Genomic DNA, 14,644 nt, shown 5'->3' with positions numbered 1-14,644 from the left:
TTTTATGTTTTACCTCATTAACCATGTTAGACTTGCATAGGTTCGTTTGTATAAATAAGATCGTTTGATTCATGTAACCCTTCAGAAACAGTAACGGGAGTAATGGTTCCCAGAAGGAACAGGAAGTGGGAGGGGGGCGGGAGGAAGGGGTGGGGCAGCGTTGTACGAGCCCCCAGTAAAATGATTTTTTTTTAAGAAGAAAGAAAAATCCTTATAACTGGACCAGCAGATAGCATCATGATAAACAGGGAAAAGATTGAACTTGCGAGGGTTTTTACCTTGCTTGGGTCCACCATCAGTGCTCTGAAAGCCGCAGTCAAGAGATCAAGCGATGCGTTGTCTTGGCTGAATCTGCTGCACAAGCCTTCTTTAGAGGGTTGAAAAGCAAGGATGCTACTTTGAGGTCTAAAATGCGCCTGACTCAAGTCATGGGATTTTCAATCACTTCCTGGGTGAGGGAAAGTTGGAGACTGAATAAGGAAGATCGAAGACACATCGGTGCGTGTGAAAGAGGGTGCTGGGGAAGACTATTGGAGAACCAAGTCTTGGAAGAAGTACGGCCAGAGTATGCTCCTGAGAAGCATGGTATCGGGACAGACCAGGCCCTGGAGTAGGCCATGCTGGTGAAAGTGAGGGGCAGTGACAAAGAGGAAGGCCCTCAACCATATGGACTGACGCCGTGGCTGCAACTCTGGGCTCAAACATGAGAACTATTGTGAGGAGTGATCTGAACTTCTGACCCGGTGGTGGGCAGCTCAAGGCATAGCCCGTTATGCCACGAGGGCACCCTTCACCTTCAGTTCTTCGGCCTTGAACCCCCGGACTCATCTGCCATTCTGAGAGCTGTCAGTGGCCTGCCCTCTAGGATTCATTTCCCTTTGCAGGCACCAGCCTGTAGCTTGTATGCTCGCTTTGGGTTCATCGGCCCCTGCACTTAAAGGAGTCAGGAGAAGCTCCTGGCCGAACAGGTGACCTACAACCTGTCCCCAGGTGCACGTGCCTGCTTCTAAAAGTGCTGGAGCCACTTGGTTGACGTAAACTTCGCTCTTTATTTGCATACACCCAGATGTCAGTGCGGTGACTTCTGCAGAGAACCCAACCCAAGGCGTGCTACTGTTGTTGTTTGGACCATCGTGTTGGTTCCGTCTCGACCCGCTGTGCAACAGGACAAACACTGCCCAGCCCGGCACCCTGCGCCCAAGTGTGGTTAGGTGGGAGTCCCCCGGCAGCCGTGGTGCAATCGCCAATTCCCATTTGACCTCCTCATTTCTCCCGTCTGTCTTGGCCGCGATGGAGAGCACGTTTCCGAGTCTCTTGTGACTCCGCTCAGATCTTTTCTTTCTCGTCTGGTGAATGCCGTTTGCGTTCTTCACGAGTGCCGTCGTGGATGTCCTTGCGCGGCTCCTCGGTCTGCCGCACCAGTGCTCACTGCAGCGTATCTGTTCCTGCCGTGGTCTCAGCACTCCGGTGGGACAGACTCCAGGGCGTCTTTGGGCTCTCATGGACTTCTAATATTTTTCCTCCCGCTTCAACCTGAACTTACATACTTTGTCCTACAGGGTCACTATGAGTTGGCATCAACTTGATGGAGGTGTGTGTGTGTGTGTGTGTGTGTGTGTGTGTGTGTTGTAACACACATGGAGTCGTCATGACTTGGAATCAACTCTTGGGCAATACATGTTCATAAGACATGTAAATTTTGCCTTTAAAAAGGCAACTAGAAAAAATAATAGCAAGTGAATGGAGGGTCAGCGGGTGGGTTGAGGTCCAGATAAATTGAGAATGGCAGAATGTTGACAATTCTAGGAAGTGGGTAGGGGTACATGGGTTTCAGTGAGTTATTGTGTTTTCCTGGTATGTATTAGAACATTTCAGTACTTGAAAATGTCCATAACAAATGTACCTTACATAATATTTCTATCCCATAACTGATAAGTACCCTTTAAAAAAATCACAAATAAGATACAATAGAAATAAATAAAAAAAAGATACAATAGAAATCACTCATCTCCCCTCCAGACATAAAAGCCTGGCATTCTATCAGGCAGCTGGAAATGCTGAGGGCGGCGACTGGAGTGTCTAAAGGGGTGCGTGGCTTTCAGGCGTGGCTTTGTAAATACGGTTTCCAGCCTCACAATCCCGTACGCGGTTTCCAGTCAGTTCACGGGAGCGTGAGGGGGTTGGTTTGTGGGCGAGAGGTTTCTGCTCTTTATCTTTCCTGACTTTTTGAAAATGAGAATCTGGGGTTCTGGGGTGTGGCAGACCAATTGCTGGTAATTGCAAATTACAGCTTTCCTCCCAAGGCTGAGGTGTTTGTGTAGGTAATTAAACTGACAAGCACAATACCAGGATGTTTGACATGCCAGCAAGCCACCTCATCAACCAGTTCTTACCAAAGCAAGGCGGCACCAAAAAATTCATTTAAAGGAGTTCTTTCGTTCATCCCCCGCCCCTCCCAACATATCTGCTTGTTCTCACTCCTTTTCAAAAGAAGGAGCCCTGGTGTTCCGATGGTTAAGCCCTTAAAGCACAACTTAGGGAGACTCTAAGGGAACAGGGGGACTTGGTGCCCCCCAGGGCTTTCAGTGGCTGATTGTGGGAAGTGGATCTCCAGACCCGCCTTCCTAGTCTGTCTTCGTTTGGAAGCTCCTCTGAAACCCATCGAGCATCGTAGCAAAACGCCCTCTCCCACAGACGCCGGGTGCATTGGCCGGGAATCCTCTCAGTCTCCTACAGGGCGATGGAGAATGCTGACCGTGGCCTCCAGAAACCGATGACACATTTGAATATGAATAAATAACGAGCCCATAAAAGGGAATGGCTGGCAAGCATGATCGGGGATGCCAACAGCATGTTGGAGGCTTGGAAAAGAAGTCCATGTCAAACGTTTTCCAAGGAAACTTTTAAAAGACAGTATGTGTGTTATTACCACCCCTGTACCCCCCCCTTTTTACAATATTTTGTAGCTACCTGAGGAGAAGACGGGGAGGGTGGCACTCAGTTGATAAGGGTAGCTCCCTCTCAATGGTGGGGCAACACTAGTGCAGAAAAAAATTTGTTGTTGTTGCTGTTGCTTAAGTGTATTTTCCAATTTTTCTGTCTTGCCGTTGCATTTCTTATGTGCTGTGAAAAGCCACACTTGCACGTGGACACACCGGCTCCCACAGCTCTCTGGCCAGCTGGTCTGATGCTCCCTGGGGCGGCAGCGTCAAGTCCATGGTCCTTTTTCGGTTCCTTCCTGCCGTTCTTCCAAACCCATCATCCTGGGCAAGCCTGCCCCCTGGAGACCTTGTGCAACGCACAGGGTCCCTCGAGGGACCGAGCAGGATGACATGACCCCGGGGGGTCTCTGCCATTTGAGACTCTGAAAGGCCTTGGGACAGCGGAGAACCACTCCTGTGGGTTTCGGGGCTGTAAATCTTTTTCAAAAACGATTCTAAATGGTTTTTTATAATTGTTCAGTAATTCGGTCATGGAAGAGTTTATATTTCAGACCATCCACTCGGCCTTCAGCAGCTCAAACCATCATCCGTCCCGACTCCCCTATTCTACCCCACCTGCGCTCTCGGATTTCTCTCCTCCCTCCGAAGGACCTCCCCCATAACCCCCCACCGCCTTCCACCTAACTCAACACCTATCAACCTCCCCACCCTGACCCTCGGCTGTCGCTCCCTGGACTCCCAAGTCTATCCACTTGGTATGTCTCTGTCTTGGTTTTTCTTTTGATTGTCCTGGTCTCGTGTATTGTCCTTTGTGGTTGACGAACTTCCCTCAGCATAATGAGCCCCAGGTCTGTCCGTGCCATGAGGTCTTTCATGGTTTCAGCGTTGCTTTTTAGCGATGCACAGTGTTCCATTGTGTGTCCGGACCAAGGCTTCTTTGTCTGTTCTTCCACTGATGGGCATTTGAGCCGTTTCCAATTTCTCGTTCATGGGACGGTGCTGTGACAAGCGAGCGCGGGCATGCACATGTCTGCTCGGGTTATGTCTCCTACGGCGTTAGGGCAGGTACTGAGATGGTAAATCTTTTGGGGGAGCAGAAAGCCTCATCTGTTCCCTGAGAAGTGGCTGGTGGGTTCAAAATGCCGGCCTTGGGCTTTACCTACTATGCCAGCAGGGCTCCCCGTTTCCTCCCAGAAGTTAGAAATTAACAGAGCTCACCACCAATACCTCCACTGGAATGCCGACTCACCCCTCCAAACAAACAGAACATTCTGAGAGCCAGATAGGCAATCTCGGGCCAGATTGCTCCCGAAGAGCCCCTCCCTCCAGCCTTGCCCACAAATCACCCTTGACCTGTTGCTCGGAGAGGCAGACGTGGCTGGACAAGAACCTTTCGGTCCTCTCTGGGTGCTCAAGCCAGTCAAGCTCACGGTCACCCTGTCAGTTCTGATCCCATTGACCTGGGAGGACAGAGACCTCCCTGTGGGTTTCCAGGGCTGTAAATCTTTACGGGAGCAGAAGGCCTCCTGCTTCTCCCGCAGAACAGCGGGTGGGTTCGAACTGTTGACCTTGTGGTTAGCAGGCCAGCATGTAACCCACCAGAGCTCTTTCCTTGGGCATTGGTTAGTATTCAATACAAACGCTCCACCTCCCTTCTGCCCGTTTTGTGAATTGGCTTATTTGTGGCAGGCTGCTCCCAGCACCCCCATTGCGCGAACACGTTAAGTGTAGATAAACTAAAGGTCTATGGGCCAGCCTACCTGTTCTACTGGCCAAGGCCGAGAACTGTGAGTTGGCCGTAGATTTTTTTCACTATCTGCAAGCTAACAAGTGAGTTTGCCGTTTCACGGTGACTTAAGACATGAGGTTCTTGGGGGCAAAGACAGAGGCTGGCTTATTAACCGGTGTCATCACTGTAGCCAGAGAATCAAGACGGGGTGGGGGTGGGGGTGGGGGCTGGTTCCCACAGGGCGATGCAAAGAGGGCCCGGTGACACCGGAAAACACAAGGTTTCTGTTGGGGTGGTGGGGTGGTAGTGGTTCTCGACCCAGTGCCCAGCAGAAAGAAAGACTGCTGGGCCCGTGGTTTGTGCCCCAGGAGAGGGTGTCTGAGCCGGGGGAAATGGACTCCCTTCTATCACCCTGGAAGCAAACCTGGGAGGATCCCTCGTGCCACAACTGCAGGAGTGAGAACCCGCTTGCTGGCAGGTCGATGGGTGGTGGAGCCTCGCTCCGTCTCTGCAGGCCCGAGACTGGGCTCTGCTTCCATTAAGATGAGCGTCATGGAGCCGCAGGGGCAGCTGTGCACTCTCACAGAGCGCCCATCACCATGAGCTGAAGCCGACTGCATGGCACCTGGCAACAATAAGAGCGAGTCTGCCCTATGCTCTCTCCCGTTCTGGAGACACAGGGACACGGCGCGCTGTGCCGCTGTGATTGAAGACCAGCAAGCCATGCAGTCATCTCCTGCTCTTCACGCCCCAGTGGCTGCCTCGGCAAGGGAGCTCAGTGCCGGGTGCGCGTGGTGCCCGGACAACAAGGCTGGGAGGCAGCCAGCTATGTGTGCACCAGTTATTGACGGCTGAGTCACAAGTTATGCCCAAAGAGAGGGGCTTAAATTAGCCTCGTCATCTCCCAGTGACCGTGGGCAGGCACCTGGGTGCAGGTTAGCCGGGGGCCTCTGACTCAGGGTCTCGCCCAAGGCGGAAGACACCTGAAGGCGCCAGTGGAGGCGGACCTGCTTCCAAGCTCACTCTGAGGCCTCAGGTCCCCCCAGGCTGCTGCCTGGGGACTTAGGTTCCTGCGACAGGGGCCTCTCCTCAGGCTGCCCACAGCCTGGCAGCTTGCTTCCCTCGGAGTGGCGCTCCCAGAGCCCAGGGAAGGGACAGTGTGGCCAAATGGCGGCCACAGGCTCTTTCTGTAACCAAGTCTAGGAAGGGACATCATCGCCTGAGCCATGCTCTTTAGCAGAAGTCAGCCCTCACGTCAGAAGGAACCTTCATGCCAGGGGGTGGGGTGGGGTTGAGGGTGGGGTGGGGATGGGGGTGGGTCACACAAGGGCGTGAGTCCCCAGACGCAGGGATCTTGGGGGTCATCTACCACACCAGCCTGGGCTGTGTCTTCCTGCAGTGACCCCCGTGGATGGGAATGAGGCCCACGCTAGGCGTCCAGGGTTTGAACCCCTAACTGGTGTAGCGTGAAGCACCTTGGTGACCAGAATCCCCATGCCTACTTGGGTTGAAAGTCTCTCACAGCACGTCTGGCTATGTGACGAGCCTTAAAGGGTGACTCCTCCCCCTCCCTGGGTGCCACCAAGACCGGATTCAAATCATCAACCCAAGGATTAGTACTGAGCAATGCCAATTGGCTGGCCCATGCCACTCCAAAACGACCCACGGGGCCCTAGCCTTGGAATACGGTTTAGCATAGCATTCGTGGATGGGTTCCAGGGTGCTGGCCAAGGGTCAGTTGCTCCGGAGATTAGCAGGCTGTCCATCCAGACGAGCTGAGATTGATTTGTATTATGTGAGCCACACCCCTGACCCTTGGTCAGGCTTCCTGAAAATGCGTCCCTCCTCCTGCGGAGGGTAATGGGCATATTTCTCCTGGGGGGAACGCTTCACCTAAGGACAGCAGCGCCCAGGAGGTGGGCGAGAGGCGGTCAAAGCTGAGAAATCTTGAGCCGCTTTCCCAGAATAGCATCCTTAATGGACTGAATTGGGTCCTCTCAAAATAGGTGTTAGACTCCTGACCCTGCTGTGGATGGAACAGCCCCGCTGGGAACGGGCCGATGGTCATTCCAGCGGAGGGTGTGCTTGAAGACGAATCAATTCTGAGATAAGAAAGCAGATTAGGCACAGGACCAAGCACGGAATCAAGAGGAATGCCAAGTGAACCAGGGGGCACCAACAAGAATGCTCGGGAAGTTGAGACGAAGATATCCCTGCCCCCCACCCCGGAGCTACCACAGAGAGTGTCCTCTCCTGAAGTCCAGCCCCTTCGACTGCTTTAGAGCTGCCCAATTGTGATGTCCCTGTTTCAGCAGCACTGGTTAACGAGGACCACGTCACACGGCAGGAGGGCCACCCGGGCACCTCACTTGCCACCCCCACCCCGAGAGACCCTGCTAAGTGACCAGGGCACTCAGCGGGGCGTGCCTGCAGAACCTCCCACACGCGTTCTTCCCCCTCCCCTCCCAGCTCGTAGTCACTCCGTTGGATTCAGAGGGCAGGTGAGATGCCAGCCCCGCTGGTCCTTGGGCAGCCAGCTCCATCTGCCCCTGGGACGTTAGGCAGGTCCTGGGACCTCCTCCCACCGAGCCACACCCAAAGCCCGTGTTCCCTCTGCCTGGACAGCCCAGAGGACAGGCCACCACAGCACAGGGTGGGTCTTCTCTGTCTGCGTCAGGATCCCTGCCTGGCCCACTGCGAAGCAGTCTCCAGGGGAGGGGAGGGCTCCCTCCAAGTCCCTTCAGCCTGTTTTATCAGGACCCGTTGGCAGAAAGGAGAAAATTCTGTAACTGGGTGAGGAGAGGGAAGGCGGGGTCTGCCCTCGGGTGACAGAGTCCAGAGGACCCCTTCCACTAACTTTCAAATCAGCCTCTGTGATGCCTGGCTTTTAAATACCCCCCTGGAAGACAGGAGCCTCACCCCACCCTCCCTCTGTCTGTCCCTCTTGGGAGTCCCCGGTGATCCAAAGGGTGACTGCTCTTGGCTGCTCAGCAGGTCAGGGGTTTGAGGCCACCCAGAGGCACTCAGAAAGGACTTCGGAAAAGTCAGCCCGTGGAAACCGCGGGGTGCGCGTTCTGCTCTGGCACTTCTGTGGCCACCAGGCAATGGCATCAACTGGTCACCTGGTTCTGTCCCTCTCGTGCCTGACATTGGGGGGTGTGCAGGTGGCACCGTGGGACTAGAGACCATGCTTAACCCTTACACCTCCCGGGCTGCGTCTTTGTGCCTCAGGGACGGTTGTTCACCCAGAACTAGGCTAGGCTTCTAGGTCCACAGACTGTGGGACCTAGACTTTGTGTCAACCTGGGGATGAGGCAATTATACGCCCATCCCTTCACCCCAATAGCCTGCAGCCAATGCCTTCGGGGGTGTTCTGAGACCTGAGCCCCTCACCTTCCCTTTAAAAAACATGCATAGCCATCAAGTCTGTCCTGTAGGACAGAGTAGAGCAGCTCCCTAGGGGTCCCGAAGCTGACCATTTCACCGGAGCCGACACACCTTTCCTCCTCAGACCGACTGGGGGCTTGAATTGGCCACCTGTGCCGAGTCGTCGTCGGAATCGGCTCGCTTGCAGAGTGTTTTGAGTGGTAGACCCATGTGAGAGGTGGGTTTTTTAAGCGGTGGTACTGGTTTATACTTGGCGGTTAGCTGCCGTCAGTGGGAACCCCAGGCACAACGTAGGGTCACACAGAAGTCTATCACTAGGCCTTTGTTCCTCACCTGGATCTGTCTGTCTGTGTGATGGCCCGTCGGTATCATAGCAGTGCTCAAACCGCCACCGGCAGAGGTGGCTGCGAGAGGTGCATTGGCGGGGATTTGAACTCCGGTCTCTGACATGACAGGCGAGAATTCTACCCCTGAACTACCACTGCCGTCTTCGTGGAAGACTGAGAGTTTATCATTTCTATAGGCTCTCTCTCTCTCTCTCTCTTGGTGTGTGTGGTGGGGAGAACGATGAGAAGTCAGGTACAAAGAGAGATGCCAGTTTATTTAAGAAAAAGGAAATGTTCCCAAGAATACTATCCACGACCTTCTGTTGCCGGGGCCTGTGGCTTCCCCTGGCAGACAGGCGCCCGGGAGCAGGGAGAGGCGGCTCTCATGGCTCTCCCAGCGCTGGCTCCCTTCACATAGAGCTCTGCTTTCCTCTCATAAGGAATCTCGGTTCTTCCGCAGCATCACTGTGTAGTCAGGGAGGACGTACGCGCGCGCGCGCGTGGGGGTGGGGTGGGGGGTGGAGGTGGAGTGGGGGCCTGTGTGCCTCATTCGGACAGAGCAGGAATCAATTCGGCGTGCAGCATTTCCAGGCAGTGGTGCGGCCTGCTAGCGGAGCTGCCCTCTCTGTCGGAGCGGTAGGGCGGGTTCTCGCCCATCTGCTCCTGGGCGTCCTGGTCGGTGGGGAAGCCCTTGAGGGCCAGCGTGCGGTAGCGTTTCCTCCGGTTCTGTTTATAGATGCGAATCCTTTCTTTCTCCGCCTCGGGGTCGGTGAGGACCCCCTCCCAGCGCAGGCTTTCATTCATCTGGTCCGAAAGGGCCTCTTCCACCTCAGCGACGCTGGGCAGGTCACCCTCGACGGCGGGCCAGCGGCTCTGCTGGCGGTCCTGTTTCCGCTCTTGCTTCAGGCCCTGGTCTTTGCTCCAACTTAAGATGTCGTGAGAAGATGGAGAAGGAGGCTGGTTCTTCAGGCCTCGGCTCTGCTGTTTATCTGCTGAGTGGAAGAGCTGTGTGAGTGGTGACCCTGTGCTCAGCTTGCCAGGGAGGCTGCCGGAAGCGCCCATCAGCTGGGGGCTTTTGATTAAGCCACTCTGGGTTGGGGGGGAGTCACCATTTGGGGAGTCCTCTGGATACAGCAAAGGGAGCCCTAGCGATGCTGTGGGCCAGGTGCTGGCCTGGCTCATCCCCAAGATCAGCAGTTCAAACCACAAGGCCAGCGAGACTCAAACCATCGCAGCTGCCCCATGGGAGAAAGATGAGCTTATCTGCTTCCGTAGACATTTACAGTCATGGAGACCTCCGGGAAGCAGGCTGCTCTGCTCTACAGAGTCCCTGTGAGTCAGAACTGACTCAATGGCTACGGGCTTGGTTTGAGTCTGGAAAACGGCTCAGTCGCTGCCACCAAGCCAATGGCGACTCATAGCGACCCTCTAGGGCCGGGGAGAACTGCTCGTGAGTTCCGAGACCACAACTCTTTACAAGAGTAGAAAACCCCGCCTTTCTCTCACGGAGCAGCTGGTGGCTTTGAACTGCCGACCTTGCGGTTAGCAGCCCCACACGTAACCCCGAGGCCACCAAGGCTCCTCCTCTCGATAAAAGACTTTCAATTCTATTTCCCAGATGAGCAAACCAAGGGTCCAAGAGTCTCAGATACGTGCCAGCAATTCCTGGGGGGTTTGGGTGCAGCCCTGACTCCTAGGGCCCTGTTCTTTCCACTCTGCCTGCCCCCAACTTGATCCCCACCCCCGTACGTACCCAGCTCCTCCCCAGCCCTAGGAGCCCATGACTCCGCCACCAGTCTAGACACTTTACGATGGAAGAAAGGGAGAACAGGAACGCGTCCTGAGTGTGGTGGAGGAAGGCAGCAGGGCGCTAAGCCAGGAAATACTTCCGTCCTGTGGCTTGTACTGAGAGGTTTTTTTTGAAGTACACTTTTTTTCACCACAAACAGCACTTCAGAATGTTTTAAAATGCATACAAAATCCTGGAGACTGGGATTTTCATCGACTCATCCTCCCATTTTCTGCTGTCTCCTCCCCTCCCTGAAAAAAAAAAAAAGGAAAATGCGTCTGGAAACATCTGGCCCCTTTCTGCTCCCTGAAAACGATGTGGCACCCCCTGCTGACAGTCTGGGGAACAGGCCTCTGCAATGACTAGAATCAGACCACACCCAAAGCCATCCTCAGGGCCACACAGACAGGGCCCGCTCACAGCGCCCTCTAGACAGGGTAGACTGCCCTTGTGGGCTCCCAAGACTGTAACTCTTTCCTGGAGTAGAAATCCCCGTCTTTTGTCCAATTGGGTGGTGGTTGATTTCGAACCACTGGTTGGAGCGACTAGCTGAAACAAAAAGCCAACACACTTCCTTAATTTGGTTTAGCTGACACACATTGGGGTTCTAACCTAAACTCCAGATCCCTCCCCTATCTCCATCCCCATCCCCATGCCTTAAAAAACATTTCTGGTTCCATCTGAAGAAGTCATTATAACCTCCTCGTTCTTCCCTTCCTCAAACTAAGGGGTTGACCCAGGGAAGGCTGCCGTTCCCTCCTTCCACCTGCGTCTTGCCAGGTGCCGCCAGATCCACACCCACAGCACCAGCGATCCACAGGCTGAGCCCTGGCCCAACCACGCTGTGGTGCCAGGTCAGGGGGGACCACTTTCCTGGCAGCTCAGGCCCCACGGGTGACCATGGAGCTTCCCAGCCCTGCATCCCTTGTCCTTGCTGAGCTCGATCTCCACAAGGTGGGTGTTGGGTTCCTGGGCTCCAGTGTCTGGGGTCCGATGGGAGAGGGGCTCTGTGGGCTTGTGGCAGGTGCTGACGGACAGATGGATGTGTGTGACCGTGTCTGAACAGGCCCGTGTGAGTGTGTGTGTGGACTACGGGTGTGTGTGCAGGAGGGGTGTCTCCTGATTTGGTGGCATTATATGGTGGGGTGTTAGGGAGTTTAATAGTCTGCAACGGTCCCTAAGCCCAGCACCGTGGAGCTGACTCTGACTCCTAGAGAGTGACCCCATCATAGGACAGCGTAGAACTGGCCCACAGGGCTCCCGGGCAGTAAGTCTGTGCGGCTTTCTCCTGCTGGGGAGTTCAAACTGCTGATCTTTCTGTGAGCAGCCTGACTCACTCTTCAACTGCTAAGGGCAATTTAAGTGATTTGAACCCAATGGAACTACAGAAAAAAGGCCAGCAATCTTCTTCCATAGAGATCACAGCCAAGCCTGTGGAGCAGGGCTCGGGTCTGGCGCTGGTTTGGGGAGCAGACACTGGTGTGACCAGAGGCTGCTACTTGCCACCTTGGGGTGGGGTGGGGTGTGTGTGTGTGTGCTTTACCTCGACTGGTCACAGGTCAGGTGCTTGTCACACAGGAAGGTGGCAGGAGCCAGTGACTGTGTGGAAGTGCCTCACGCCTGCTCGGTGGGCCTCGCTGTCGTTTTGGGACCAGAGTAGGGATGAGGGCCTCCCTGCAGGGAGACTGGAGGTTTCTGGGGGGAAGGTGTGGATGTCTAGGGTTGAGAATCCCCTGGTGGGGTTAGGGAATGGTGAGGGTCGCTGCAGGGGGCTGGGAGCCCTCTCTGTGGGATGAGGGTGTGGAGAAGGGGTCTTTGTGGGGAGCTTCTCTGCGTGGGGCTAAGGGTCTTGGTGGATATTGGGCATTCTCAGGACAGGAATTGGAGTGTCCATGTGGATTGATGGAAGGGTCTTTGGGAGAGGTCTCTCCGGAGAACGTGGGGCCATTGGTGAGGGCGGGGTAGGGTAGAGGTTTCGGTGGTCTCGTGTCTGCGTGGGAGAGGGCGCCGGATGGGTGGGTCACTGCTCCTTGGGCCTCTTTGGGCGGGAGGAGCGGGGTGCTGGGCAGCTGGGATTGGCGCGCTGCTGGGTACGGCTGGAGGCGTTCTCTTGGTGGCTGGAGGGTCTGAGGCTGGCGCTGCCCCTCTTACCGTCCCCCTTGCCCGACCCTTTCGTCTTCTTCCTCTTCTTTTTCTTCTTGGCCTTCCGCTTGGCCAGCTCGGAGGCGCCGCCCGCGATGGGGGGCAGTCTGGACCCCGGCGTAGCGCCCGCAGCGCCGCCCTCGCGCGCCTCCTCGTCGTCCTCGCCCTCCTCGTAGCCCGCCGCCCCCGCGCCGCCGCGGCCGTCCATCCGCCCTCGGGGCCGGGACCACGGCCGGGGGCAGCCCGAGACCCGCCGGCCCAGAGCCCGCCGCTCCGGGCGCCCTCGGCCGGACCCACGCGTTCCCATGGCGACCGCCTTCCCCCGCGCATGCGCCGCGCCGCCGGCGCCGCCCGCGGAGCGCGCATGCGTGTTCGGGCCGTTCGGCGGCGTCCGCGCTGGGCAGGGGAAGGGTGGCCCAGGTGAGGTTCTAAATTCTGGAGCCGCGGATGCTCATTTCTTCCATCCCCTTTCCAAACGCCATTTCTTCTTTCTTTAATAATGAAACCGCAAACAACCCCTCCTCGCTGCCATCAAGTGGATTCCGACTCACAGTGACCCTACGTAGGGTTTCCCAGGCTGTAAATCTTACCTGAGCAGTCTCACTTTGATGATCTGCCTCACGTTGAGGGGTTGGTGGGTTTGAACCACCGGCCTTGTGGTTAGCAGTCCAGCACTTCCCCGACAGCACCACCAGGGTCTTATCTAATCATTAACTCACTGCCATCAGGTTAATGCTGACTCACAGTGGCCCGCTAGGACAGTGTAGAACTGTCCGGAAGGCTCTCCGAGACTGGGCCTGGTTTCAAGAGGAGAAAGCCCTTTCTCCTGGGAGCAGCTGGTAGTTTCAAACTGCTGACCTTGTGGTTAGCAGCCCAAGGCAAGGCGTCACCACTACACCACCTCTTTAATCATGAGCCATTCTAAATGTATTTATTACAGAATTTTGTTAAATGGACAAAAATCTATCTACAGCCATGCAGATGGCACTGGTCTGGCCCCATTTGCTGTCGGTATACAAAACGTGGCCGTATGGCGTAGGGAACCAGTGGAGAGGTCTGAGGGGCTGGCCCCAATCCCAACTGCATGGATACCACCCCATCCCCCCAGAAGAATTTGTTTCAGAGGACAGCACTGAATCTGCAACTCAGGGAGAGGGACATGTCTGATCAGAGCACACGGGAAGGGGGAGGAAGAGAGTGGAGCACATTCTGGCCCACCAAGCCTTGACGAAGAGATTCCTGCTCAGAGCAGCCAATCCACACAGAAGACCCTATGGCCAGCCCCACTATGAGACACGACATCCCTCACTGACCCATAGCCTTACAGGGGACAACACTGGAGACACAGTGTGGGAATTCTGCCCGATCTGATCCCACCACACTGAGGCAAAACACTACGGGCGTGCAACAGAACAGCAAGGGGAACAGAGCAATGAAGTCCCCAGGGAATACCAAAAATAGACTTGGGGGCCAGGGCTTGGCGCCCCATCAGACTCCACCGGAAAACACTCCTAAAGGCCAACAAGCAGTCCTTGAACTAACTACAAGCTTTTCTTTTTTGTAGTTGTGTTTTTGTGTTTTTTTGTCATAGGCTTGTTGGTGGTGGTGTTTTATTTTCTTTTGTTGCTTGCTCTTGTTTTTGTGCATGTTATTATCTCCGCAGGTCTGTCTAAATAAGATAGGCCGGATGAACAATCTGGAGGAGAAAACATCGGGACCAACAGTTCCAGGGGGACGTGGGAGAGGGGGAGGTGGGGGGAAAGGAAGTGGTATTAACAAACCCAGGGAAAAAGGAACAACAAGTGATCCAAATCGGTGGTGAGGAGGGTGTAGGTGTACATTACCAAGTGTAATGTAACCAAGAGGAATTATTGAAACCCAAATGAAGGCTGAACATGATAGCGGGACAAGAGGAAAGTAAAAGGAAATAGAGGAAAGAACTAGGAGGCAAAGGGCATATATAGAGGTCTAAATAAAGGCATGTACATATGTAAATATATGAGGAAGTGGAAATAGATCTATGTGCATATATGTATAGGTTCAGTATTAAGGTAGCAGATGGACATTGGGCCTCCACTCAAGAACTTACTCAATACAAGAATACTTTGTTCTATTAAACTGGCATTCCATCATGCTCACCTTCCTGACACAATCGCTGAAGACAAAGTCAGTTCATACCCAAATGTGGTGAAGAAAGCTGATGATGCCCGGCTATCAAAAGATATAGCATCGGAGGTCTTAAAGGCTTGAAAGTAAACAAGCAGCCATCTAGCTCAGAAGCAACAAAGCCCACGTGGAAGAAGCACACCAGCCTACGTGATCATGAGGT

General features: G+C 54.7%; 1 protein-coding gene across 1 annotated transcript; it reads right to left on the bottom strand.

Moving 5' to 3' along the window:
- Positions 1–8,893: 8,893 nt before the first annotated feature.
- CUNH17orf97 (chromosome unknown C17orf97 homolog) lies at positions 8,894–12,562 on the bottom strand. Its single transcript, XM_045299909.1, has 2 exons — positions 12,325–12,562; positions 8,894–9,373 (listed from the first exon to the last, which is right to left on the bottom strand). The coding sequence occupies exons 1-2, from the start codon at positions 12,521–12,523 to the stop codon at positions 8,931–8,933; spliced, it is 642 nt and encodes a 213-aa protein (XP_045155844.1). The 5' UTR covers positions 12,524–12,562; the 3' UTR covers positions 8,894–8,930.
- Between the last annotated feature and the right edge of the window lie 2,082 nt (positions 12,563–14,644).

The sequence above is a fragment of the Echinops telfairi genome, unplaced genomic scaffold (assembly GCF_000313985.2).
Source record: "Echinops telfairi isolate 266 unplaced genomic scaffold, ASM31398v2 ScPeMD7_7458;HRSCAF=8496, whole genome shotgun sequence".
Taxonomy (NCBI): Eukaryota; Metazoa; Chordata; class Mammalia; order Afrosoricida; family Tenrecidae; genus Echinops; species Echinops telfairi.
Note: the sequence above shows the minus strand (reverse complement) of the source record. Positions and strands in the feature narration are given on the sequence as shown.